The 26770-nt window shown below is 53.5% G+C and overlaps 3 protein-coding genes across 3 annotated transcripts; 2 read left to right on the top strand and 1 right to left on the bottom strand.

Moving 5' to 3' along the window:
- Positions 1-1702: 1702 nt before the first annotated feature.
- On the bottom strand, positions 1703-2935 carry C8A04DRAFT_10477 (uncharacterized protein; the record flags this gene model as incomplete). The annotated part of the gene is made up of 1 exon (XM_062776595.1): positions 1703-2935. One exon carries the CDS (start codon positions 2933-2935, stop codon positions 1703-1705), a length of 1233 nt encoding a protein of 410 aa, XP_062638944.1.
- An 18091-nt stretch (positions 2936-21026) lies between these two features.
- C8A04DRAFT_26570 (FAD dependent oxidoreductase) lies at positions 21027-22674 on the top strand (the record flags this gene model as incomplete). The annotated part of the gene is made up of 2 exons (XM_062779972.1): positions 21027-21330; positions 21416-22674. 2 exons carry the CDS (start codon positions 21027-21029, stop codon positions 22672-22674), a joined length of 1563 nt encoding a protein of 520 aa, XP_062638943.1.
- Positions 22675-25050: 2376 nt separating this feature from the next.
- On the top strand, positions 25051-26762 carry C8A04DRAFT_10482 (S-adenosyl-L-methionine-dependent methyltransferase; the record flags this gene model as incomplete). Its single annotated transcript, XM_062776596.1, has 4 exons — positions 25051-25651; positions 25871-25900; positions 26027-26231; positions 26303-26762. 4 exons carry the CDS (start codon positions 25051-25053, stop codon positions 26760-26762), a joined length of 1296 nt encoding a protein of 431 aa, XP_062638942.1.
- Between the last annotated feature and the right edge of the window lie 8 nt (positions 26763-26770).

The following is a 26770-nucleotide window of genomic DNA, read 5'->3' as shown; positions in this document are numbered from 1 at the left end:
GGACGACAGCGGCGGATCCGGTAATAATAGGGGGGTGGGTGCGCGGTTGTTTCATCTGAACACCTTCCCGCCGCCTCCCTGTTGAGGAGGCGCAGCTGTAGAGGGTGTGAGCTGAAAAGGGGCCCGGGGGACAAGCAAAACGATAAACGGAAAAAGGGAGATAACGTTAGTGACTGTCCTCAGCAAAAGTATTTGAAAACGAACACTCAAGCAAGCAACCGCGTAATTAGGGGTCTTGCCAGGCCAAGAAGTTAGGTGTGCGCTTCTCCGGCTCATTTACGATCGCCCACGCATCATTTTTTCGCGAATGAAGTGACAAGACTGGGCGGTTGTTACTTAGGGCTGAAGATTTAGGGTTAGGTGCTTCGGGAAAATACATGAAAAATTGAAGGAAATGTCACGAAAAACGCACCGAAATGACCGGGCAGAATTAGTTAGCTGTCTCTTTGTCCATACGTTCCTTGGCACATGAACATTTCTGCAACATCGTCTTGAATTTTGCAGGCCGGGAGGACCGGGCTGGACCATGAATCAAGTTGTCCTTTTGTGGTGGTGGACAGGCGGCTGGTGGAGGCTTGAGGCGCGCTGTGGACAGTGGGCGACTCGTACAATGGAAATGCGCCGAACAGAGCGAAATTGGCACATTGGTTGGGCACACACAAATCCCGTTTCCTGGCTGCTGCCTGACGCACACACACCCAACCAAGACGCAGCAGCAGCATGGAAGGCGGGCCTCAGCAGTCATTTCACAGGAGAGACAGGTAAAAATTGTTGAAGCCAAAACCAGTTGTCCTTCTAATTGCTATCGCTAAATCTATGGGTTGAGATTGACAAATGAGAATAATACCTGAGAAGGGGGGTATATCCATCCTGTGAAAAGTCCAGGACAAGAGTAGGAAATAAGATACGAAAACATGACGGCTCTCCATAATTATCGGAGCTCGTCGGCCGACCAAAAACGCAAAAACGAGGCCCTCTCGGATGCCTGCGAGAGATATGACCTTGCCAAAACAAAAACAGAAACAGATCCTGCCTTCCTAGGCCCAAACCAAAATGAGAATAGAAAAACATCGCCATTAAAAATCGAGTGCATGCCACCCTTCATCGTTAAAATCCTCCGACATTCCGACGGAAGAGACCTTTTACATGGTCCCGTGGTTCCCATCTAGACATATGAAATGCCCAAAGCAAATGACAAAAGAAAAGAAGACACCAGATAAACTTTTGTGTTCCTGTACATCTCCGATAGATAATAAGACAAGCAGCCAGAATTGCGGCAGCTGTGGCGTGATCGTGTGATCCGTGGCATCCTTGCTTCGTGTGAGCATGGCGCACTATTGGGTTGATATTGGTTTTTTTTCCTGTGGCCGAGTTGAAAAACGGCCTCCGATTGCGCTGATGGGGTATCATCTGTAAGACCGAAACAAAAAAAGGACGGCCACCGAGGTTGCGGGACTGCTCCCGACAGAGTGTGTATCGAGTTGAAGGCGAAAAACGCCCTGAGACCGAGAAGGAAATGGGAGACAACCATCCTTCTAAAAAATCTGGATGACCAAACTACTCCAAAAAGAGACTTAATCGTACAGTCTGGCCTGTGGGTATTCCATTTGCGTTTTGTTGTTTGTTGGGGGTGTGTAAAAGATGGGCCTGACCGGAGAAGCCGACGAGGGGGCAGGGCCCATGAGTGATGTTGTTAATAATTCTACACGGTCGGCTTGTTGAGGAGGTCCTCGCAGTTGGTGTCAAACCGGAGGTTCCAGAGGCGGACGGAGGCCATGAAACGGTTGGTCCGGTCGAGTTCGCAATCAACACCGAAGAGGGTATCAACGAACTCGACACCGGCGCTCTTGTCCAGCTGGCCCTCCTTCTTGGGCTTGATGCTGGTGCGAAGCATCGGGGCTTCACAAGCCTTGAGAAGCTTGCGGAGCTTGTCCGTGAGGCGCTCGCCGGCCTGGATGAACTCCTCGAGCATCTCACGGTTCTCCTTAGAGCGGACCTTGCTGCTCATCTCCTCGGCGCGCTTGATCTTGCCTGAGAGCTGAATGAGGAGGAGCCAAAGCTCACCGGCCTGGTCGCCAATGGGCGAACCCGGGCCGTGATGGTACACGGTCCAGTCGTAGATCCATTTGCCGAGCGAGTTGGCGTCGAAGACACTGCCAAGAAGCATGATGGGCTCCTCAGTCGGGTCCCAGTTCTTAAGCGAGTAACCAGGGGGGATCTTGTGGCGCCTGCAGTCGGCGTCCGTAGGGGCACGGGGCGGGCCCGATGCGGGAGGCTTCTTGTGCGCGCTGGCAGCAGAAGGCCTGGCGGTCTGGGGCCGCTGAGGTACCGAAGTGGAAGCCCGGCGAGTGTGACCCGCGGGCGGCGGCGGGCGGCGGCTAGATTCAAACCGCGGCGGCGGGGCGAAGCCCGACTCCCTGTCGAAAAATGTACCGCTCTGTGCAGAGTAGCCGCGATCAGTTCCATGCCCACCAGCGTTGACAGTAAAATGATCCTTGTGCGGCCTCGCCCGAGACCGGGCGGGCAGTACATATGTACGGTCGTCGAGATGAATGAACTCGTCCTCGTCGGATTCCCCGTGAGAGACCGAGGTCGGATGGTAGGAAAAGGAAGAACGTCGCTCGCGCATGGGGCGCGGCGGAGCCGAAAAACTAGGCCTGCGAGACCGCGAGACACTCACATTGACGGTGGCGTACTGGCCCTCGCTGTTGTATCGCGGGGAGAAGGACGGTCCGCGGGGGCTGGCGTAGCCGGGGTTGACGCCGCTGGTGCTCCCGCCGCGGAAGTGAGCTCGGGTCGCCGGGCGCTGCGGCGTGGCGCCGTAGTAATAGCTCGGTCCCCGGGGCGATGGGGTCGGAGACGGACTGGGGAACTTCTTTTCGTCGTAAAGGTACTCGGGGCCCGGGGTGGACCCGTACGGGGAGTAGGCGGCCATGTTCTCTGGCTCTTGCGATGTCCTCCGAGACATGCAAACTGCGGGTGCAATCTCTTTCCAAAATCTCTTTTCTCTCCTTCTCTCGATTACCCCCCAGCCTCGTCGAGGGGTTGCTGTGAGTTGTTTGCGTTCAGTCGAAAATGGTGTCGCACGTGTATCGTTGCGCGGGGGGAAGTGACACCAGTCACCTTGGCCTGTGGTCGGTTGGAAGAGGGGAGGAAAACCGTCTTCTGATCGTAAACATGTCAAGGATGTGGTGTATCTATCTCCACGTCGGAGAAACGGGAAGCATCAAAGCCGAGGAAGCGACTTTGATGGCTGGTTCTGGAAATCTCTGGACTCTTCAAGTGGTCCAGATTCTGAAATCGTTAGGGCCAAGTCGTCGGGATCGAACCGTCTGGGAAAATTTATGAGGGGTATTGGCAAAGGCCAAAGATGGTAGGAAAAGGAGAATCTGGGAGGCTGGCACAGGTTTTTAAACTCGGCCAAGGTGTGTGCAATCAGGCCGGGCAGGGAGGGGCATTCGCCAAGGGAGGAGCAGGGGGCGGGACTTGAAAGGCTTTTTGAGATCCCTGTCCGTTGAAATTTTTTTCCACGGGATTGATGGAGGGGGCGTGACTGTAGTCATTTGTTCCCTAATCCTTGTCTGTAGGTGTGGAATTAGTCACCCCTCCTTCGGGCCCGGTCAGCACAACCTGGGACCACGAGAAGTCACCACATCCCCCGACCCAGTTCTGGCAGCTTCTGTTGACACTGTGCCTGCACGGGCCGTTCGGTCGGCCAATAATGCCCGGTGCGATTCGGCTGCGGACATCGCGCTTTTGCTTGCGGCCTGCGACACCATCCCCTTCCTCGTCTCCCATTCCATATCGCTCTCTTGTGTCGGACAGACCATTACTCACACACCAACAAGTCGCCGACGAGTCCTTGGCTCTAGCGGAGATCTTGTCTGGGTGAATCACTCAACAATATTTCATCCTTGTCACTGTCTGGTCTGCCTGCGAATCGCCAATTTACAAAAACGGGACGGCCTCCCGGATTTGCGGTGGCTCAAAGCCGCCATAGCGCTAAGCGAAATTGGTAAGCATCAGAACTGGGCAGCTCCCCAACCTTCGGGCAGGGGATCACTTCGAGAACGGACGGGCCGTGAAAATTTTTCCTCACCGTCTACGAGCAAGCAGCCGGGGTTTGGAGCTTGGCGGTCATCATGCCTAGGGTTTCGTCGACGTGATCGCTCATCGCAAGGGCTGCGATTTGGGACCCTGGTTCATGAAGACCACATGAAATCCTAGCGATGGGCTGATGACTCGGTGATGCGGGTCGGACTCAACACTCAACCGAGGAGGGAGCCGTGGCGCGCTTGTGGTCGCTTTGCGAAACCCAAATGCGTCAACGATGAGCAATGCGACGGGCTGTTCTCTGAGTCAAGGTTTGTCGTTCATGAGGGAACCCAGAGTCACTGGGCGAAGGTTGTGAACTCAATCATTGGCACAGGTTCGAAGGTTCGCTAGCTCCTGGTCGAAAACTCCCAGCGGTTGGCTGATAGTGCAACGAATGAAGCACAAAGGAAACCTCCGACCAATCGAGGCGCTAGCTGAGCAACAGTCGAGGTGCCGCATATTTTCAATCAGGGTGCGAGCTGGCCCCCTGTGTCCAGCCCCTTCTGTGGCGAGCCTCTCAATGGAGGTAGGGAAGTCTCGGAGCAGGAGAGAAGGTCGCCGATGGCACCGGGAATTGGAATCAGTGCCTTCGTACATCGGGAAGTGCAGGAGCGAGAGGCAGCAGGAAGCTGACGTTCCTCCTGTTTTGCGCAGGGAGGCACCTTCACCAATTCACCTTTTTTTGCCCCTTTTGGGAGGACAGGTTTCGAGGACGGGAGGAAGTTACGACCGTTGGATGAGATGGAAGTGGACGAATCCCCCGCCATCTGGGACCTCGCTGTTTGCTCCTTCCCCTTCATTGGGCTCGAAGCCCGTCATGTGTCCCTCGCAGTAAGAGACCAAATTGAGGGTGAGTTCTAGACTCTCTTTCCTGAGATGGCAAAATCCGGGGTTGCCAAGCATCAACTGCAATATCCAAACTGTCGGACGCTTGGTCTACGACCACTAAAATAACCAGGACTGGAGTCTTGAGCTGCGCTGGCGGATACCCCATCGTCTTGCAGTTCGTTGCATTCCACGGAGCGGTTCGTGCTCGCGTGTCCGGATGCATGGACTTGCAGGCCGTCTTAGCGGGGTAGCACTGGAGCATCCCCATCGCAAGCCAGGAGCCAATGAAGCTCAGCGACGTCTCCAACTATTTCGTCACTTTGTTCCCTCTTGGCCTCAGTGGTTTGGAAGCTGTGGAGAGCATCGTCCCTGATTTTCGGTTCGAACAACGCAGAGCCTGCCACCTTTGGCTCATTCCACCGTTCTGCTCAACCGGCGCTGGCGTCGCGGTGTGAAGCAAACGTGCCGAGCCGGTCTCATGCCTTGGTTTTTCAAACCTGCTCCCGTTAATCATCCCACTTTCTCGCAAATGAGCTCAGGCAACATACCTTCCCTGCTTGGACCGGCCACCACCACGGCAAGAAAAGAGCGCAACCGCCCCGGTCTGCTCGGCGTGTTCGGAACAGCCGGTCGATAACCAACGGCGATTGACGCGTACCGTCAGCTCGAAGCCACATCAATCCGGCCGAGCCTCAAATCTACGTCTAAGCGACTACTATGTTTGTATGGAATCTCAACACTCTCCCGTACACCCGAACCTTTCCCATCGTGTCCTCCGTACTCGCCACTGCTAGGAGCGACGCAGTCCGCTCGGTATCCGCCGCTCACCTTGTCCTCCGCGATGACGCTCGGTCAAGGGGATCTCCATACAGTATCCATCCGTCCACAAGAAATTCGGCCCGTCGTGAGCAACGACGAGATTGCGCCCACAGCCGCGGGTCAATCCATCAACGAAAACACCGGCCATGGCTGGAAAGGGGCATCGGCCCTCATGCAAAGGGCAGGGAACAATCACACACGGGCCTGTCCCCCGAACGCCGCCGGTGGGGCCCGCACTTTTTCCTCCCTTTTCGACTCGCTCCGAGTTGAACCCTGGTTGGCTTGGCCTCTTGGCAGCTGTCCTTCCCCCCGGTCAAACCTTGGCGTGGTGTGTGGTTTTTCTAGAACACCCACCCCTACCCTGCCAGGCGGGAGCTTCTGAGGCCCGTCGAATCAAACCCCGACCCCCTTCCGCTTTGTACTCGCCGGTATCAATGAACCTTTCCTCCTCATCCCCCAAGGAGATCCAGAAGGGCAGCGAGGAAGTCAAAACAGTCCAGCCCGCCCAGCACGATCGAGGTTGTCTTTCAACGTAACCGTGAGTCACAACCACGGCTGGTTGCCCTGCACAGCGGACGTTTTGCTGCCCTAATGGTTCGCTCGCGACCGCGGTCTGCTGCGTTGATGTCCAATCTGGGCAAGCTTTTCAGGTCTTGACCGCTGAAATGACCAATGAGCAGCGGCCGGCAGGGCCTGAATGCAGAGTCTTTCATCCCGATTGGAAACGTTGCCGCTTCTTTCACCCCGGACCCACATGCTGGGGCAGCTCACTTCTTCTCTGCTGCGTCGAACCCCTCAGAGTCGTCAAAAAAACAGCGAGCTTTTGTCCCTCTCGCGGATATGGGACAAACCAGCCGATCTCGCTGCTCGTATGGCCTTCACCGACACTCCTCAGCCTTGAAAAGAGGACCCGGCGTGCATGAGCCGGCGCAGATGTTCATGCCGAGAGGGGGTGGAAGGAAGTGCGCGGCGGCGTCTCATACGTCGAGGGCGGGCCGGACCCCGGGACACGCATCTGTCGCCGCGGCATTGCGCACAAAATTTTTCTGAAAATGCAAAATTGACGATATCTCTGTCCAATATTTTGCGCCGAAGGATGGTAACGGAATGCGGGAGAAGATCGATAAACTCGGTGGCCGCCTCGTTGAGAAACCAGAGGCCGTTGTTAGGAGCCAACCGGGGCGGCTCCAAGACTCGATGCTTCGCAGGATTTCCTACAGGATGGAAGTTGAGGGGGATGGCCGCCTCATCTGGCCGCCCCCTCCTCGAGAAGCCAGGAAGAGGGGAAGACAGGGAAAACAAAACACCCCACGACATTGCAGCCCAGCAACCACACCCCGGACGCATCCCTGGAGCTGGGATAACCGCCTGCTGGGGAAGTCTCAGATCAACCTGGCCTCGATTCAACGACGTCAAACAACCAACCGCCTTAGCAAAGCCTCAAAAGGCAATGTTTTCTGAGGGCGGCCGCAGAAGACAGAAAGGAAAGCGAGGCAAAACCATTTGGACCCGAGGTTTGAAGCCGGATTGCCATACTGCCAGTCGGATGGTCCGATGCTCTTACCCAATGTGCATTCGCCAAAGCCGCAGCTGGCTCCCTCAACTTCATGCTGGGGCCAATGGGGAGGATGTTACCAAATCGCCCCTCGTGGCATTCGTCAGCGGTGAAGGGCATTCAGGTTTCTTTCTCGAGCACATGCCGAGGCCGCAGCAATTGAGAGTTTATCCGTGGTCCAATGACGCTGGCAGCTAGGTTGAAGTTGACCGACACTATGAGGACCCCAGAGCCGGGCCGAAGAGGAAAAGGAGGCGATGCTCGGATTTCGATTTGCTTGACACGAAGGCCACTAGTGTAACACGACTCAAGTTGCACTTCGTTCATCTGACGCCTTTTCGACCTTTTTTTGTCCCTCCTTTTCTTTCGTCCTCAACCCCATGTGCGCACTAGCGCAACAGTCGGGAGGCCGCTCGGTGTCACGCAGCGCAGTGCATGGCCGCGCAGAAGAAGCTAACTGCACGCCCGTTGAACGTCGTCCAGACAGGGACGAGAATTATGATGCCGCCAAGAGCTGGCTCTCAAGGTCGAAGACGAACCAAAGCCGGCTTCAGCATGGTGTGTCACCCTCAGAAGTGGAACCCTAATGGCAGGGCTCGGGCCAGCTGAAAATGGCCTGCACGCCTCAGGCTATACTTGGTCAAGCCCGGTCCCAATGGCCCGGTTCGTCTCCAGGGTGGTGGGAGTCAGCCACGGTGTGGCTCAGCTGACCTCTTTGGCCCAGCTCCCGTTCTGAAACACCCCCACATGCCGAACTCGGCATCAACTCTGATTTGCTCCTGACTCCGTCCAACCTTTGTTCAGCCTCGATCAGCCGTGTTGTGGCTTCCGGGCCGTTGGGGCGGTGCTTCCCGAGCCAGATCGATGCACGGTCCCTTCTTCTTTCCCGACTTCATTTCTTGGCTCCTGAGACACTGCGACCGAGACTAACTAGTGTATCGGCATCCATTTTCCGCCTCCTGTTATCGGCGAAACTGAGGGAATCCTATACCGCTCTTGGTCCCAAATTTTCTCTCCCCTCTTCTTCTTTTCTTCTCCTTTCACCTACACGCTTTGTGGAACTCCCAGCCCTTTTAGCGCTCGCGTTCGTCCGGTCGCAAGGAGACCAAGGCACCGGGTCGCTTTAGGCCGCAATAGGTCTACTGCCCTGTGGCTGGGCTGGGGGGCTCCTCGGGGTTGGTCTCCCAGTCTCTTTTTCCCCATCCCACAATCTCGTTTCCATGGCATGGGCACAAGAGCACTTGACTCACCGTCACGAGGTCGCCGCCGAGTGAGGTCACGGGGTCCGGGCAGTTCCGGTTGGCGTTGATCCAAGAGTCGAGGTATTTGGATTTGACTACCACGACAGAAGAAGACAGACATCCCCCGAGCAAATCCGCCTTGGCCACATCTATGACCCGACGCCTAGACCTCTCGGCGCCGGCCGATCGCCATATCGAGGCGTTGTTGGGTAACCACGCCAAATCAATTCATCATCAAATACTCACGCCGATCACGGGGATGGGGAAAAAAAATAACCCCCCTCGCCGACGACGACGTTTTGGGTTCACCCCACTTACCATATTTGTCGAATAGTGTACGCCTTGGGCCCGACAGACGGTTTGGTTGTCTTCTCTTTTCCCCTCTCTTTCCCTAACGTCTTATCATGACTCACAACCTGCGGTCTCTCTCGCGGTCTCACTTCCGCACCCCCCAGGGGGGGGTGCAACATGCCATGAAGCAACAGAAGCGCCGACAAGGCAAGGGCCCAGATGATTCCGCATTCCCGCATCCCGCATTCGAACATGACACCGCCCATTGAGCGGTCCTCACAACTTTTTTTTAGAGCGAAACAGAGGCTGGGCCTGGCTGTTCTTCACATGCGCCTGCTTTGCGGATGCCCGGGAAAAGTCTTGGCATGTCCCAATATGGCGGTGTGTTGTTCAACCCTGTATTTTTTTTTTCCTGCTTCCCTCTTCGGCTTATCCTCTTCCTGCGATTCGTCAGGTCACGGAGGGCTCAACCATACACGCTGGCTTGCGCGCAGCCTTCGCCACAAAATTTCTTCTTGACGTCTCTTTTTTTCCTTCTGGGGTGCTTGTGTCTGCCTAGGGTGTGTGGGTGAGAGAGTGTGTGTGTTGGATGTGTGGCCGGCTTGTCTTGGGAGTTGGCTGGCGCTTGGGTTGCTGGTGCCAGTCATATTCGGTGCCTGTTACGTGACCGATTCTGCTCAGCTGCTTCCTAGTGGGAGGTTGGAGGGAGATACGGTGGGGGAGGGGGGCGAAGTCATGAGAGAGAGGTTATGCCGACGTTGAGCCGGCTCGAAGTTTGAGTTTGGTGTTTGCTGGCCAGTGGCTGGGCTGATCTTTTTTGGGGGGGTTGTTTTTTTCCTTCGCTCGCTCTCTCGTTTTGTCTTTCTCTCTTTTGCTCCCTCTCTCTTCGTATGTGTCTATGGACGTTTATGAGGGTCTGTTGCCGGCACAGTTGCTTCAACGAATGGACATATCTTTTCCAGAGGGTGAGAGATGGAGGGAGGGGGGGGGCGAAGGTGTGTGCCGTCATTCCTCGACCCCGGCCAGCCTTGTGTGCCCGATATCTTTGTCTTGCGACCCAACCGTCACGCAGCCCGCCGGTTCCTGCAGGAATTGTGCAGCATTAGCGCCGAAGTCGCAGGTTTGAGAATATCTCTTTTGTCATCGTCAAGGGAGAGAAGGCTAGGATGGACCAGGCCCCTTGCGTTGTCGACACGGGCTGAGCTTTCACGGACCTGCGGATCAAGGCTTATTGTTGCGATGGTGTCAGTCAAGACTGGACCGGATGGGAAGCATACTGGTGGTGGCTAGGCCGACTTGCTGCGATGCTTGGTAACCTCGGGCAGACCCAATGCTTCACGGAGATATGGGTTGAGGTCACGGAAGTGCGCGTTGACGACATTATCGGTGTGGCATTTTTTTCCCCCTCGATGGAGGCCTTGCATTTTTTTTCGGGCCCCCCTCGATGCCATGCTCTGTCTGACCGGGGCCATCTCACCCAGTGATGTGTCACGGGAATTGGGGCCAGGATTGGGTGTCGGTTGAGCAGGCCTGGTTTGCGTCAGTCACTCACTCTTGTTTTCGGAACTCAGTCCTATCTTTCCGGGCCGTCGTACCCCAGGACCATCCAGTGGGAAGGCAAGGCATACCGACCGAGCGGTGTCTGGTGTCTGCTTTGCTGGGCACTGCAGCGTCACGTCGAGGCGGTGGATGGCGAGACCTTTTCCGTCTTTTCCGTCCTCTCTCTGTTCGTCGTCATCGTCGCCGTTGTTATTCGTACACCCCGCTCCGAGGGAAACGTCGCAGACCGCATTGATCTCTCTCTCTCGAGGGAGAAGTATATTGTCTCCCATCAGCACCGTGTCAACACACTGTGAAGCTTCTTGTCCCTTTTCTCGAATACCTCAGCAGGGCTGTGTCTGCACTTTTGGCCCTCTCCTTCTTGCCTCTTCCCTGTGATAGGTCATTTCCTAGATATTGTTTCACGAAGCCGCCGCGCGTGTGTGTCACGGGACTCGGGGAAAGGACTCACAGAGAAGACTCACAGCATAATGCACTTGGGGCCTTGTGAATTAAAGCGTAGCCGTTGGGTTAAGAGTGTGAGTTATCTCGCTGACTGGAAGTTCACATTGTGGGCGTTTATTTCCTCGCCCCCAACCATAGGGCTGGGTCGGGATCAAGGTCGGGGTCAGGGGGGCGAAGTTCCGGGGAAATAGGGGAACGTCAGATTGTCGGCGCCTTCTCCTTGTCTTGCACACAACGGTGAGTTCGGATGCCTAGAGGGATAAGGGTTTAATTTGGGATGTGATTTGGCAGTCGGTTCCCGTTTTGCCGCTTTGTGGCTGACGTATAAGGGTTAATGGTCAGGATATTTGGCCCCCTTCCCCTTTTTTTTGGTGTGTGTGACTCACACCGTTTTTGGTGATGGCATCAGCCACACTGGCACACATAATTATGGATAGCTCGGTGTAATTGACTTTGTAGGGACTATCTGGAGGCGATAGGATTGAGTCTTTCGTTGCCTACCTACCTACGTTACCATATTGCGCGTTCCGCGGGTGCGCTTTGCTCTCCGTCTGTCGTGCGCGTCCGTCTACAGCAGCCTAGTGAAGGCAAAGACAGAGTCAGAGGCAGCGACAAGAGGAGAGGCAACGGCTACATCCGAGTCAATTCCACGGCTTGCAAACCAAAAAAATGCACAACCTGTCGTCCGCCCAGTGTTCTCATAACTGCGCATCCTTGCGTTTCCTGCACTTGTTTCCGCTTGTCTCGGATGCATGTATGTACATGTAGGTATGCATGTAGGTAGGTCGGTAGAAGGTAGGTAATTAGGTAAGTAGGGAAGTATGTAGGGAGCCATGCCTCGTGCGGTGCTACCCCTCCTTTTGTGTAACGGAATAACTCGACTGCCGGCTCCGGCACCTTGATGGATAGATGGTCGCAGCGACCTAATCAAGCACGGGTAGCTTACCTTTCGTCTTATTGCTCAAGGTTCTCTCGGAACAATTGTGCAGTTTTCTTGTCGACCCCCCACCCTGCCATGTGTGTGGTTTGTGATTTGTGGTTTGAGGCTCTGTGGTGCGCTCGTGGGGGGTTTTGGCGTGTTGCGGGCAGGTAAGCAAGAAAGGTCGCAGCTGCATTGCCAGCTAATTGATGACGCTTTCTCTTTCTCGTGCAGGAAGTGAGGCGGATGTTGTAAGCGATGTCGGGAAAAGTAGGATGGTGAATTAGCACTTATTTCGATCTGGAGGGCGGCGATAAGGGTGATGGCCATGGCGATGGGTTTTGGGAGGAACACAGCAGAAGGCAGGCGGCATACCTTAGTGTGGGTTTTGTGTATGCATCCGTCGCCTTGGTCAATGCTGCTATGTCTGGCCAACCGGGTGTAGTCCAGCTCAGTTATGTGCGTATGCCTGGGTGTGCATGAACTGCGAGAGGAATTGGCGAACTACGTTTAATTTGCACTTTTAGGGTTGCAGTGATGATGTGGAATGCTTTGAGGCTATGTGTTGTATTATACCATATAGATAAGACTTCCATCATGCTTTCCATCTTCCAATACTTCGCAGTGTATGGCCGGCCTAGTCAGTGGAGAACGAGCATGTGATATTCGTTGGCATCTCGTCTTCGGCCCCGATATCTTTTTCTCTCTAAGATGTAGTGACCCAGATAGCTGAGTTGTACATGCATTGACAGCCCTATCCACCGCGTCTCGAGAATATGCCCAATTCCTTTGTCCTTCCATGCAATCATCCTTCTCAGACTCGTCTGGGGTTGTGGCCGAACCTCACACCAAGAGAATGAACCAAGCAGCCATCTTCGGTCCCGCCATATTGTACCTTCCCCGATCCGTGTATATCCGATGGCATGTGATCCTCCGTGGACCGGACAAGAATCTTGATTTCGATGTCTGTGTCAGGCATGAGGGGTCAGCAGGTGCGAAGGGAATAGGCGAGGAACTCAAAACCACGACGAGTACGAAAGAAGGGGAACTTGCCTTGTAGACCTGTTTCACTCGGCGAATTGAACCTTTACCAACAGGATGGAGCAGCCTCAGACCAGACAGTTGTTTTCATGAGTAGCCAGCCACAGAGCTAAGTGCGGCGGAAGCCGTGCTCAAAGGGATGAGTGCTCTTGTCAAGTTATCATCACCGGCTGTCCTGTGGAGGTGGTTTTATTTTGAAGGCAAAAGGGGCCCCAATTACTATGTTAATTGGAGACACCTCTCTTTTGTAACTCCGTCGCGGTTTAGTACACACAACAGCGCTAGAGTCCCCATACAGGAATAACACTTCGTTGCTGTTCTCGTGCCGCTTGTGCATATTGGCACTTGATGTGTCCTAGCTAAGGCTAGGTCTTGACTGTGGGTTGATACCTAAATCAAGTATCAATGCGGCCTCAGATCTGGACCAAGTTTATCTCAGCGCACCATTTCGTCAATGTGCTCAGAAGAAGCAAAAAAGAAGATTTTTGGTTCGTCATCATTGGCCTTTGCAAGATTCCACACATTGGTTCTGTCGGCTGTGCCTGCCTACTTAGGGAGGTAGCTAAATGCTCAGAATCTTCTTCATAAGTAGAAGGGGATGTGAGCTATCCTGACCAATAACTCCTGAGAATTTCAGGATCTGGGAAGTTTGGAATGAGGGGTGATCTTTGCTGTCACTCGACAAGCGGTTCTCAATCCTTGGGTCTCGCTCACCTTGGAGATCAACCTAGGAAGGGAAGAGAATATGCCAGAAGTAAATGGTGGAGTGTAAGCTGAGCAGTGTGAAATTTGCTGGAAGATCATGTTGTCTCGGAATCCACACTTTGGATCTAAGAAAACCTAATCACTAGAGAAGGTATTCTGAGTTCACGTGCTGATTCATCGTAGGTACCGTTAGCCATGGTAAAGCACTTGCTTGCAAGACCACATTACCATAGAAAGAATAAAGAGAAAGGAAGAACGAAACAAAAGAGAGCAAATAAGAAAAGAGGGTTAAAGAAAGAAATAGAAAAGAAGTACACCCTGATCGATGTACTAATCCACGTGGGAAGATAATCTTGCCTCAGATTGCGGTTTTGTTATCATCAGCCATGCAGTCGTTAACTGCGAGGCCAGTATACTGCGTCACGCGTATCATCATAGGCAGTCATGATCTCAATGCGGTGGCCCAAAACGGTCTCAGCCTAGAGAAAGCATTCTCACAAGCATGTTTCCGTTTGGGAGTGTGCCGATATTTGCTTGATGCCTAGAAAAAGGCAATTCTTTCCGATGCTCATGTAGCCTTCCGGCGAGTGTGTGATAGATGGTGACAGCCTACAGAGGAAATCCCTTGGTTCAAGTGTTGCTACTCCTCAGTTTTTAGGAGGCCCTTGCGCTAGGTGACCAGGCCAGTAGGGCATTTCCCAATTGCTCGTTATCTGTGATAGGTAACCGAGCTGTTTCATCATAGGAGTTGTGGGGGCAGTAGGGGCGGGGGAATAACAGAAAAAAAATCGAAACAAAGGATGGAAAGATAAAAGCAGAATAGCAAATAGTAAAAGCTAGCAGGGTAAAGAGCGAACTTGCCTAGCAAACTAGTGATGCAAGAGTGGTAGTCTTGTGGCTTCTCAGACATGTTGTAAACCTCTCTGCTCCACATGGAGTGACTAGCTCCTGGAGAACGAGTTGAGGTGTGGTGTGACTAAGCTGGATAATGAACCTGATCATGTCGGTGAAAAGGAGACCAAGCTGTTTCACAGATCAAGTATAGATGGGTGTCATCATTGAAGCTGATCGAAGGGCAGAGTGCAAGATGCGGAGTGTAGATAAAACCTGCTACTGCGAGGGGTTAGCAACATTGTCATGATTGTGAGGAGTCCAGTGGGGAAATAAAGAAAGACAGACTTTTAAAACTTGGAGATACCAGGGTATCATATGGCTCCTCAGCATGTCCTAACCACGGACTCTCGTCAAACCACTCGGCTATCAGTGAACCGCTGTCCATTTCCCAAGCCTGACCGGGGCATGTGGGTAAGATAGACAAGGACTGTTTCATCATAGGAGCTAAGCCAAGAGAACAAGTCAAATGAAAAACAAAAACAAAAGAAAACGAAGAATGGAAGGAAACAAAGCGGAGGGTAATTAGTAGCAAGAAACTTCTCGCTCGGGGAAAAACAAAACAAGAAAGGAATAAAGCTAAAGAAGAAAGCAAGGAAAAGATGCAAGAAAATGAAAACAAGCAACCGAATTGGTTCTCGAACAGCCTAGTGCCCGAATAAACCGAAGGGAAGAAGAATTAGGGGAAAGTAACGACGCTCGTCGGAAGAATAAGCGAGGAAAAGGAAAACGAAAGAAAGCAGGAATGTCCGGGTTTCTCAGAATAAGATTTCTGGTCGCCTTGCTCCTGGGAGAAGGAGGCCAGAGAAGGTTAGGCTGCAGCTTCAGCCCCTAAAAGTGCCTCAGAGCCTTGGATATATGTTTTTGCAGGAGGAAGGTTGACCAAGTCTTCCCAGTGCCATTGTATCCGTATGATGATGTTCATCATTGAAACCCTATTGTGTGCAATAAAAAGAAGACTTGAAGGAAAGGGACGTGTGAAAGCAAAAGGGTAAGAAAGCAAAAAGGAGTGAAGCGACGCCGAAAAAAGGAAACGAAGCAGCAAGGAGATAAAGAAAGCGAAGATAATAAGAGTAAAAGGAGAGGCGGGTAAAGCGTGGACTTCCTCAGAATCAATTCCTCGGCCGACCTAAGGGATGCGCCAGAAGAAAGGGTCGAGTCACGTCACTGGAACCACTCGGTACCTCGGAGACCCAACAGGGGCGTGTGAGAACTTTCGCAAAGGGGGTGACGAGGGTGACCAAGCCAAGCACCCCAATGTTACTCATGTCTACACTGTTGTCATCATTGGAAGCGATGCTATGCCGTGGAGGGAGCAATGAAGGAAGAAAGCAAGTGATAGAGCGAGAATAAAAAAAGAGCAATGAAGAAAGAAGGAGCAAAGAAAAGCCAAGGTATCCTTCAGAAATCAGCCCAGCCAACTGACACAGATGCGATTTGGCAGACTTGTTTCTGGTTGAAGCGCTTCGGGTGTCTGAAAAAAGTGTCGGAACCAGAGTGAAAAATAGAAAGAAGGGATAAAGCCCAAAGCAAGGAAAAAGGTAAAGTGTCCCTTATAAATCAGTTCAGTCGACTAAGGCAGGTGCGATTTCGCACACCTGTTTGAGGCCGAACAGTTGGGGGTCCCTGAGACTAGCCACTTCGCGTTGGCCATGGCATTCGAGACAAAGACACTGCTCTGAACAGAGTACAGAACAGCAACAATGAAGCGAGCGAAATGTTTTGGTCATTTCTACCACTTGGAGTCTCAGGACTTCAACCAGGCATACGGACACTTTCGCAGTCACTAGGGAATGGTTACGAGCCAAGTCCACTACGTGCTACTAGTGCCCGTAGAGCTTTTGTGTTGTCATCATTAGGACTGCGGCTAACTTGCTCGCTGTGGAATGAAAGGGTGGAAGGAAAAGAAGACTTGGAAAGGGAGGTAAAACAATAAAAGGAAGCGAAATCAAAGAAATAAAAGCCTGATGATAAATCGAGGTTCCTCAGAATTCTCCAATTGGCAACCTCTAGGCCAAGTCTAGAGGAGCGATGGGGAAGCAGCTGAGCCTCGTCACGGACACCGTTTGGCATCTCAGAGGCCTAGCAAAGCAGATGATAAGACTTTCGCAACGAGAGGTGGTCTACGCATGATACTCCCAAGTGCTACTCGTGTTGATCATAGGCTTGTTCATCATTGGAACCAAAGGCGAGAAGGAAACAACGAAAAGAAACAAAACAGAAGAGAAGAGAACAGAGAGGCAAAAAGCCAAGTGAATGATAAAACTTGCGAAGACAAAACAGAGAAGAGAACGCGAACAAGCAAATGCCCAAAGGGTTCTTCAGCGTTGGGCTTCGTCACCAGCGCCACTAGGCGCCTCAGAGGCCTGATAGAATGCCCATACTTTCGCGACAGGTGGTGACCAGCCAAACCTGCCATTGCTACTCGTGTTGATCCATCCTGTTCATCATTGGAACTGAAAGGCGAAAGGGAAACAACGAAAAGAAACAAAACAGAACAGAAAAGAAGAGAAAGCCAAAAGCCAAGTGGGTAGGAAGATAAAACTTGCGAAGAAAAAAAAGAAGCAAACGCGAACAAGCAGATGCCCAAAGGGTTCCTCAGCGTTGGGCCTCGTCACCAGCGCCACTAGGCACTTCAGAGGTCCGATAGGATGCCCACACTTTCGCGGCGGGTGGTGACGAGCCAGACCTGTCATTGCTACTCGCATTGGTGCAGCCTGTTCATCATTGGAACGGGTGTGCTGTGGCGTGTGGAAAGGGAGAAAAGAAGCGGAAGTGTTGATGATTGATTGATTGATTGTGCGAAGGTGAGGATGGGGGAGGAGGAAGACATGGAGGAGAAAAAAGAAGGAAGGGATGAACATACCCAATCGGTTTGACCAAGACCGACTGACAAGAGGAGAGGAAATTGTCCCGTGACTTCACAGTTGTGCGTCGCGCTGCGCGAAATCAAAGAGAGGATTTGTGACTATTCTGCTCCATGTTAGCGACTTGAATATTGTGACTCTGACCTGGGAGAGACAAACCTGTGTGTGTATGTGTGTTACGATCTGATGATGGAGACTCAACCGATCAAACTTGACCGGGGCGCCCCGGTTAGGCGGGGGTATTGACTCGGCGGAGCGGAGATGAGATGGAGGAAGAAAAGCTTAAATGGACGACGAGGACCCGCTTGGTCGACGACGTCTCTTCGTGAGAGTGTGTATTGGTTATAGAAAGGCATTGTGGATGGTGATGGGTTGTTGCGTTGCGTTGAAGGTGTGTGTGTTGGAAGAAGAAAGAAGAAGAGAACGCAAGAAAATATTTTAGAAGAAAGGGAGAATTGAATTTGGGTTTCTGTAGGCGCGGAAAAAATCAGCCCAGTGTTCAAGGCAGAAGGATGGGAGAAGGGGGGGAAGCTGGAGGAAAGAACGGAAAAACTAGAACTGGGAGACGCGACTTGGCCAGCCTTGGGCCCAACGTCTGATTTTGTGTTATTGACGCGACTTGCGCAATTCTGGAGTAGGGTAAAAGAAGACTAGTTAGCAGTGAATGGCAAGAGAGCGCGATGGATGCCTCGAAATTTTGAAGGCTTCGATCGGTGGGCTTGAATGTGACAGAGTGTTATCGGCTCTCGAGTTTCGACTTAGACAGCCGAGAAACGAGTTGGGCAAGGAATGCGGGACTAACCTTTGATGAACAAACAGAAGAGGTTGCTAGTGAAAATGATGTGATGAACCAGATGTTATGGGGAGGATGTTCAAAGGAAGCCCTATCGCTGGATAACGGGCCCTAGAAAGGAAAGACAAGCAGAGGCTTCGGGGGATTGCTACCATCGCGTGATTGATCATGGGCGCGCCGCGAATCCTGGAGCGACTTGCCGTCAAATTGCAGCCCGATTCTCAATCGCGGATGTAAAGCGCTAAAGAGGAGTGTGTAGATGATAGGTGGTTGAAGGATGTAAACCAGAATGAAGGAAGAGGAAGTGTGTTGTGTTGTGGTGTGGTGTGGGAGAGAGAGAGGAGAAGATGGACGATGAAGGAAGAAGAAGGTGGTGGTGGGAGAGGTGTGGGTAAGAAGTAGATGGTAGGTAGAAGAAGTAACCGCCCAAGGTAGCCAGGCTGGGGAAGGGTGGGAAGTGGATGGGAGAGAACAATGGAAGTGGTGGGGGAAAGGAAGAGGGAGGTTGGGAAGGGGAGAGTTTGAAAAGATCGTGGGAGGGAGAAAAGGTCACAGCCCGAGTAGCTTGGTGCCTTGTTTTGCCTTGCCCGCATGACCTGGTCATTGCTTAGGGCAAGCCTCAAGGAAGCCCTCGAGAAGGACCCGGGGAAGGGGGCCAAAGAAGGGAGTAAAAGCGGCCAACGGGGAATTACCATTCGAAGAAGCAAACCCGACTTCAAGCTAAGTGTATGTGTGTTGTTATGGCCAATAGCTGCTAAATAGCCCATTAGCGCTCATTTGAGCACTACTGGGAGAAGACGTAAGATGGAGAGGAGGAGGAGGGAAATGAAGAGGTGAAGGAGAATGATGGTATGGGTTGTGGGAAAGGAAGAGATTTCGAGGAAGTCAAAAGAAGGGGGGCCCTCCTTTTATAGGCTAGGTATGGTGCGAGAACAGAAGAGGTGTGTTGGAGTGTTGGAAAAAGAAAACGGTAGTGGGCAGCGAGCCCGGCGTGGAAGGCGATAGAGGAAGGAAACCAACCCTGGCCCGCGGGGGTTGTCAAGGAGAACAGGGTACCCGGGGCAACGAGAACAGCGAGCGAGTCTGGAGCAGGGCAATGATTTCTGGTACCTCCAGGCGGCCCCAACGTGGGAAATTCAAGTGAACCGACTCTCAATTTTCTACTCTGCTCCTTATAATGTCTTGGTCCGATCTTAGCAGAGACCACTAGCAGGTTTATTCGGTTGACGAACAACATTGATATTCCTCGACGCAGAGCGGCCTAAGACCGGTAAACCCTGCGGAACGCAGATAGGTTGCACCTCTGCGTTCTACGCCTGGTCATGCATATGCTGTTCTCTAGACTAATCGCCCAATTTACTTTGTAGGACGTTGCAACAGAGTTGCTCTAGACCCTTATACGCCGACCACTTGAGGCTACTTTTATAGGTGGGCGCCAATACGACCATCATTTGTTAGCCCGGCAGCTGCTGAACAAAACCCGTCAGCTGATATATAACCGGGGAGGTATTCGAGGCCGACACAGCCGGCTAGAATCAAAAGATGAGGTTTCTACACAAGGTCAACGCCTTGCCCTGCTTGGGAAAAGTCTTGAACTCTTGGCTTCGCAGTAGAAGGCTTGACACCAAGCCCGTAGCAGTAGCCTAACGTTCAGGCTGGACCGTTACCATCAAAGACAACGGCTGCGTGGACACGCATTCCCAGAAACCGTTTAGCCGACGACAGGGCTGTCAAGGTAGAATATGACAAATACAGAACAGCGGGCTACGAAGACAGCGCTTCCGAATGGATGTGATTGATGTTCTGGATTGGACATAATATTAGACACGGAGATCAATCAGTGCAAAGACGTGGCCGAGTGACGGAGAGCAGTTGAACATATATTAACGGGACACGGACGCCCGAACATGTAATTGCAATTTCTCGAGATCTACACCATCGCATACCGTGAGACACAATTGCGATCTAATTATTAATACGAGAATATCGGGGGCATATCTGATAGAAAATATAACGAGACCGACCGAGAAGGCGTTCGCAGAGTTGGAAAGCGTACGCCATGAGTGATGACATGCCCCATAACGGTTAACCGGGTTACCAAGATACAATCAATAGCCTGGACTCGGAGAGTGTCTCAAGTTACTGTCCTTCCGACTAGGGCGATCAGGTGGGAGTAACTCATAGAATAAAGTGCATTTGCAAAAGTATTGTCCGGATCGAGATGGACATGCACTAAGACTGCTGGAGAAGAAGGCAGTATTTACGAGAAATAGGGGAACAAAACAACCTTGATCGCAAAGTATGTGTCAACACTAATAGACCAAGATTTAAATTATGCCAAAGCATCACTATGTTCCCCGCATTACCTAAAGTCGCCTTTCGTCTATACCAAGGAACCTCTGACGTTGAGTAATTATGGGAAAAACTCGAGTAGAACCTGATTCATAAACACGAGTTATTATAATTCCGAGAAACGCAGTTGGGTTCATTCTATTAATGCTTCATAAAGCTTACGCTATAAGCTTCGAGTTAATTGCGGTTCGGCCAGTCCGATGCGGTTTCCCATAATTAATGTATGTCAGGTAACCATAACTAGCCGTAATGTTAATTAGACATCAACACATCGGTACCCAAACTAAACACAAGATGATAGCCTACCTAGATATCCGGCGGTCTCCTCTATTGTGAGACATTGGACATCCAAGTGTGTAACGGGGTACAGAGCAACCCCCACACTAGCCTCGAATCGTGGACCAACCAGTTTCACCTGTACCGCAGTTCCCCGCTTACTGCGTTCTCATATCTCGCTCAACTCTTGATCAACAATTACATACGTCCCACGCCGAGGAACCGTTTTCCATAATTAACATCTTCCAGTTTTTGCTCTTCCTCCCTTCTTCAGCCCCATTCTCAAAAACCCGACCTTTAAACCCCGCTCTAAAACCCCGACTCGAGCAACACCCCAGAACCATCCACCATGAACGAACGCGCCAAAATACCCGTCCTCCCCCCCAGCGCCCACCCAACAACCAGCACCTGGCAAGACCCGCCCGACGCCTCTCTCGCCAACCACCGATCAACACCCGACCTCCCCGCCGAAGTCGACACTATCATCATCGGCAGCGGGATTACGGGGGCGGCTGTGGCTTGGGGGTTGTTACAGGGGGAGTCACCTCTAGATCAAGCTGGGCAGGCTGGGCAGGATAAGGGGGACGGGAAGGCGATTGGGATTCTGATGCTCGAAGCGCGAGAGGCATGTTCAGGTGCCACAGGGCGAAACGGTACGGACATCCCAACTCCTTATCACCCACCCATTCTACCCACCCCATCCATCAAGCACCCATCACTAACAATGACAATAAAAAGGCGGCCACACAAAAGCAGCAACCTACCGCACCTTCACCGACCACTTCCAAACCCACACCCCCGCCATCGCGCGTCAAATCGCCCTTCTCGAACGCGCCAACATCTCTGCCGTGCACGCTTTCGCTCGCGAACACGGCTTCGACGGCCCTAGTAGCGGTCCTAGCGGTCCCACCGGCGGTTGTGACCTCCAGACGTGTGACACTGTCGATGTAGTGTATGACGCGGACGAATGGGAGGAGGCGTTGGAGGGGGTTGCTGCGATGCGGGAGGCTTTTGCTTCTTCATCTGAGGCTGGGGGAGATGGTGATCAGGGGAGTGTGGAAACGCCGGAAAGACATCGGGTGTATACGCGCGAGGAAGCGTTGGCTGCGTTTCCCGTGCATGATGGGGTGTATAATGGGCGGGAGGAGAGGGTGCAGGGCGCGGTGCGGTATGCGGCGGGGTCGTTGTCGGCGTATCAGTTTGGGATTGGGGTGTTGAGGTTGTGTGTGGATAGGGGGTTGAATTTGCAGACTGGGACGATGGTTACGGAGGTGAAGAGGGTTGGTGAGGGAGAGGGTGAAGGGATATGGGAGGTGTATACGCCTCGCGGAGTGGTGAAAGCGAAGAGGGTGGTGCTTGCTACGAATGGGTATACGGCGGCGGTGTGGAAGCGGTTTCAAGGCGTGGTTGTGCCGATGAGAGGGCAGATTACGGCGCAGAGACCTGGGAAGAACATGCCGAATGGGGGGTCGCTTGAGACTACGTACAGTTTCATCTACAAGAACGGGTACGAGTACATGATTACAAGACCGGCAAACTCCAAGTTTGCGGGAGACCTCATTATGGGAGGCGGTTTGGTCCGAATACCGGACGACGGGTTGGCGGAGTTTGGGACGACTGACGATGGGTCGTTGAACGAGGAGATCAGCGAGTACCTCAGGGAGTCGACCGCGAGGTATTTCGGGTCGGACTGGGGCGAGGACCACGCCGACGGCCGGGTCAGAAGCGAGTGGACAGGAATCATGGGCTTCAGTCCCGACGGCTTCCCGTTTGTCGGGGAAGTGCCCGGCGAGCGCGGCTTGTGGACCAGCTGCAGCTTCCAGGGGCATGGCATGGTGCTGTGCTGGATGTGCGCCAAGGCCTTGGTCGCCATGATGGACGGGCGGGACGGGGACGAGCTGCGGGAGTGGTTCCCGGATGTTTTCCGCATCACCGAGGAACGGCTTGCGCTAGAATTTCAGGGTCGACTCGACGCGTGCTCAACGGGGGCAGAGTAACGTTAACCTTGAGGCGTTGACTATGGGCATATTAATAGAATGCCCGGTCGGTTCTAAGAAGCGGTGAACGAAAGAGAGCAAGATCAATCTGAACGCTCTGTTCAAGCCCGACTTTCACTTCGCTACTCCTTACCCACACACAAACACAAACAGGTCTTGGTATTCTTCATGCCAGGTGCTTTTGGGAAGATGCACCGAGCGAGCGGAACGCGGTGGGGCAAGCTGCCGGCGAACCGTCCGGGGTTGCGTCCACCGGTCCTGAGAAATCGCTCACCCACCGCAGCCACGATACCGCGTGCCGTGATCTGAATGGGTGAGCTGTGGTGTTGGCTGCAGGGTGCAAACGCCCGGTGTGTACCCGGCCGCCGTATCCTCTGGTGCTTACGGCAGGGACGGAAACACCAGCCTGGGATTTGATGCATCGTGATGAAAGCATCAGCAGAGTGGGTGTTCGTCAGGAATTCGTCATCCAACCCGGCCGAAAATTGCCGGCCTTCATTCGAGAAGGTGGTATTTCTTCTGACGCTTCCATCTGACTGCAGCCGGCCCGCTCGGATGCCTGTCGCCTGCAGCATGGCCGTGGCAGATTCCTGATATCCCATGCCATTGGGAGTCTGTCAGGCAGGACGGAGTACCAGCTCCGGTACATATGTATACTGGAGATTGGTCGGGACGCCGCGGTGTTAAACGCGGAAAGCCTCTGTGGGCTGCGCAAGAACTGCAGAGACGATCGTGAAGTTGTCAGTTTTGTGAAATCCCGGGCCAAAGACCAAAAAGATGTGAAAAAATAAAAAGCCGGCGGGGAAGTTTGGGGGCCGGCCCCCTACGATTGGTGCTTGGGGTCTACCGACACCCGAACCGGGAAGGCGCCTCCGGGGCGTGGGCCGAAGATTGCCTGGACCCACCGAAGGCCCGGCGAGCTGGGACGCGGTTTCCCTGCCCTCTCATTTTCAGCATCAGCTTGTCAGCGGGGCCTTCCCGGAATAGCTTGGTGCTTGGTTAAGCTCGGGATTCGGGAAGCTAGGACTGAGAGCCCGTACGGAGTAGTTATTGCAGATGAGAAAATTTGAAGTAAAGGGGAACTTGAGGGTCTCCGGAACTTGCTCTTTTCGTTGTCACAACGGCCCGGTTTTCTCAATTCCCCGTCGACCCGAGCTTTCTCCCCCTAGCCCTCCAATCGTTCTGTGGATGCACTGCGCACTGCATCGGGGCCCTCGCTTAGGGAGACAATACTAGATCAATCAATCAAATGCCCGGAATGAAGACTCGCAAGACGCTCAACCTGCAATCTCACTGCTGACCCACCGTCCTGGCGCTCGTTTGTGGACAAGGATGCAACCAGACTGTTGGGACGGGAGACTGAGCGTGTGTCTTCACCGCCATGACCCGAGGACATGGACCACACGCTGTCAGCAGTGAACCACAAACAGGACCAGGGGGTGGTCCACTCTGCCGCTCCCACGCTGGCGGGTCGGCTTTTCTTGTTCCTTCGACGCCCGTGCCGCTTCTTGACGTGCATCGTTACGGTCCACGACATCAAGCATTCTGAGCGTGCCGAGCGGGGATTTCTCCCTGACGGCTAACTAGTTATCTAACGTGAAATGATGCGCAGCCATTTCAAGGACTTCGAAACGAAACAGCCGAGGCATCGGCGAGAGAAACGACCGGGAATCGTGGTCCCTGTCCATGTCTTCCCAAGGATAACAACCACCGGATAACGTAAGGACGAGGAAACAAGGAAAAGAAACACGGAAAAGCTTGTCGGAATGGGGGCGCTCTGGGCACTCGCTTCATCTCGTGATCCTCGCATCCGCTTGCCCCTCCCGTTTCGCTGCAAGGCCCACGGCTTCTCTCCCGGATTGGAACGGCCGGAACCAAGCCAGTGGGCCGCTGGAGCGACGCTTTCACCAATGACCGGCCCGCATCCGGCTCCTCTTCGCTTCCAATGGCATTTCCTGATCTTTTCCCGGGCCACACGTTACCAGATCCTCGGGACCACAGGGTCTCTGGGTTTCCGCTTTCTCACAAAACCTCTCTTCTGTTCTCTCTGTGAACTTGTCCCCCGAGGACGCCACGTAGTCTTCCTCTCTGTTGCCTCAGCCTCCGTTGGACAACAAGATTCTCGGCCCCCTTTTCCTTTCCTCGGCTTTTCCCCAACTCGAGCCTGGCTCATCCTTCGGCTATTTCCTCCCTTTGCCACTCCAAATACCCAGCCGAGATCCAAAACAAAAACGATTGAACCTCTCCACGATGTCCTCCACAAATTCACCACCAGATCCGGACCCGGGGCACTCGGGCTCAACCATTATTGACGTGGCCACCCACTCGGCGCTGGAAGAGGATCTCTGGTCTGTCGCGGAAGCCATGCGGGAAGCCATGCGCCGCAACAGTGGAACGAATAACAAACCGCCGCGCACCACCACAACCATCACATCAGCCTCCCCACCCCAGGAAGGACAGCAGCAACAACAACAACATGAAGAAGAAGAAGGCCCCGTCCTCGCCCGAACCGACCTACCCAAAGACCCTCTACCCTCCATTACCATCTCCTCCGCCGCATCCGCCGGGCTCACCCTCTCCCGCCCAACCACCGCCAACAGCGACCCCTACGCCTCCGGCAGCGAATCCGACGACAAACTTGGCCTCACCGCCGACAACGTCGCGGCCGCCGCAGCCGCAGCCAACGCCGTGGCGGCCTCCTTCCTAGAGCGCGACCGGGCGCTGGAGCGGGAACTGGGGCTCGACTTGTCCGTGGGCTATCCGGCGTCGGTGACGAGTTCGGTGAGGGACCATGAGTTTGAGGGGGGCATGCGGTATCATGCGTATCATTCGGGGCGGTATGCGTTTCCGAATGATGAGACGGAGCAGAATCGGGATGATATGAAACATACGGTTATGTTGATGCTGTGTCGGGGGGCGTATTTTTATTCACCGGTGCGGGAGGTGTTGGAAAAAGGGGGGGAGGTGTTGGATTTGGGTAGGTTTTCTTTTTCTTTTACTTTGGTTTCTTGACTGTTCCTGAAGCGTTTGTTGAGGGCGCGAATGGGGTGTCTGGAGGAAGTTGGGTGGTTGGTTGGGTGAAGAAGCGGTGGACACGGGGAAGCGATAAATCAATCGGGACGCTCAGGTTATTGTGGCCGATTTATGAGCGCGTTTCACGAGCGGTACGGTGGCTGACCTTACTGCTACACAATAGGAACCGGGACAGGAATCTGGGCCATGGAACGTAAGTGGCTTGAATTGTTGTTATCTGAGGTTACACATGTCTCACTTGTGATTCTTTTTCACAACCCGAGGCGCCTTACTTTACGCCCCTACATAATTATCAGGCCATGGAAGCTAACCATCGCAGTGGGCGATATGTACCCCAACGCCACATTTACTGGGATCGACCTGTCCCCGATACAGCCGACCTATGTGCCTGAAAATGTGCACTTTTTCGTCGACGACTTTGAGGAAGAATGGGTCGACCCCGAGGACAAATACGACCTCATTCATATCCGTCAAGCTCTACACTCGGTCAGGGATCCCAAGCGTCTTGTCGAGCGAGCCTTTCGGTTGGGTTTCCCACTCCCCTTTCCTCACCACTGTTTCTTGCGTATGACTTGACTGACATTAGCATCACCAGTCACCTCAAACCCGGCGCCTACTTCGAAGCCCAAGAACTCAACGCCTTCCCCGAAGCCGACGACGGCTCCCTCACCCCCGACACCCCCTACGCCTTCCGCGACTACCTCAAATTCCTCAACGCCGGTCTCCAACAGTTTACCGGCTCGCAAGCCCACGCCGTCGTCAACCTGCCAGAACAGCTCAAAGCCGCCGGCTTCGAAGACGTCTGTGTCACCACGCACAAGTGCCCCATCGGGGTCTGGCCGCGCGATAAGCGGCTGCGGTGCTGCGGCCTGTTTCTGCGCGCGTCGCTGATGGATGGTCTGAAGGGGCTGAGCTGGCGGCCGCTGACGGCGATTGGCTGGACGCCGTTGCAGATTGAGATTTTTCTCGTGGAGGTTAGGAAGGCGATTATGAACCCGGATATTCATGCATATGTTAGGATGCATGTCGTCCGGGGGCGGAAGCCGATGCAGTGAGATATGAT

The sequence above is a fragment of the Dichotomopilus funicola genome, assembly GCF_033296635.1.
Source record: "Dichotomopilus funicola strain CBS 141.50 unplaced genomic scaffold C8A04scaffold_14, whole genome shotgun sequence".
Taxonomy (NCBI): domain Eukaryota; kingdom Fungi; phylum Ascomycota; class Sordariomycetes; order Sordariales; family Chaetomiaceae; genus Dichotomopilus; species Dichotomopilus funicola.
Note: the sequence above shows the minus strand (reverse complement) of the source record. Positions and strands in the feature narration are given on the sequence as shown.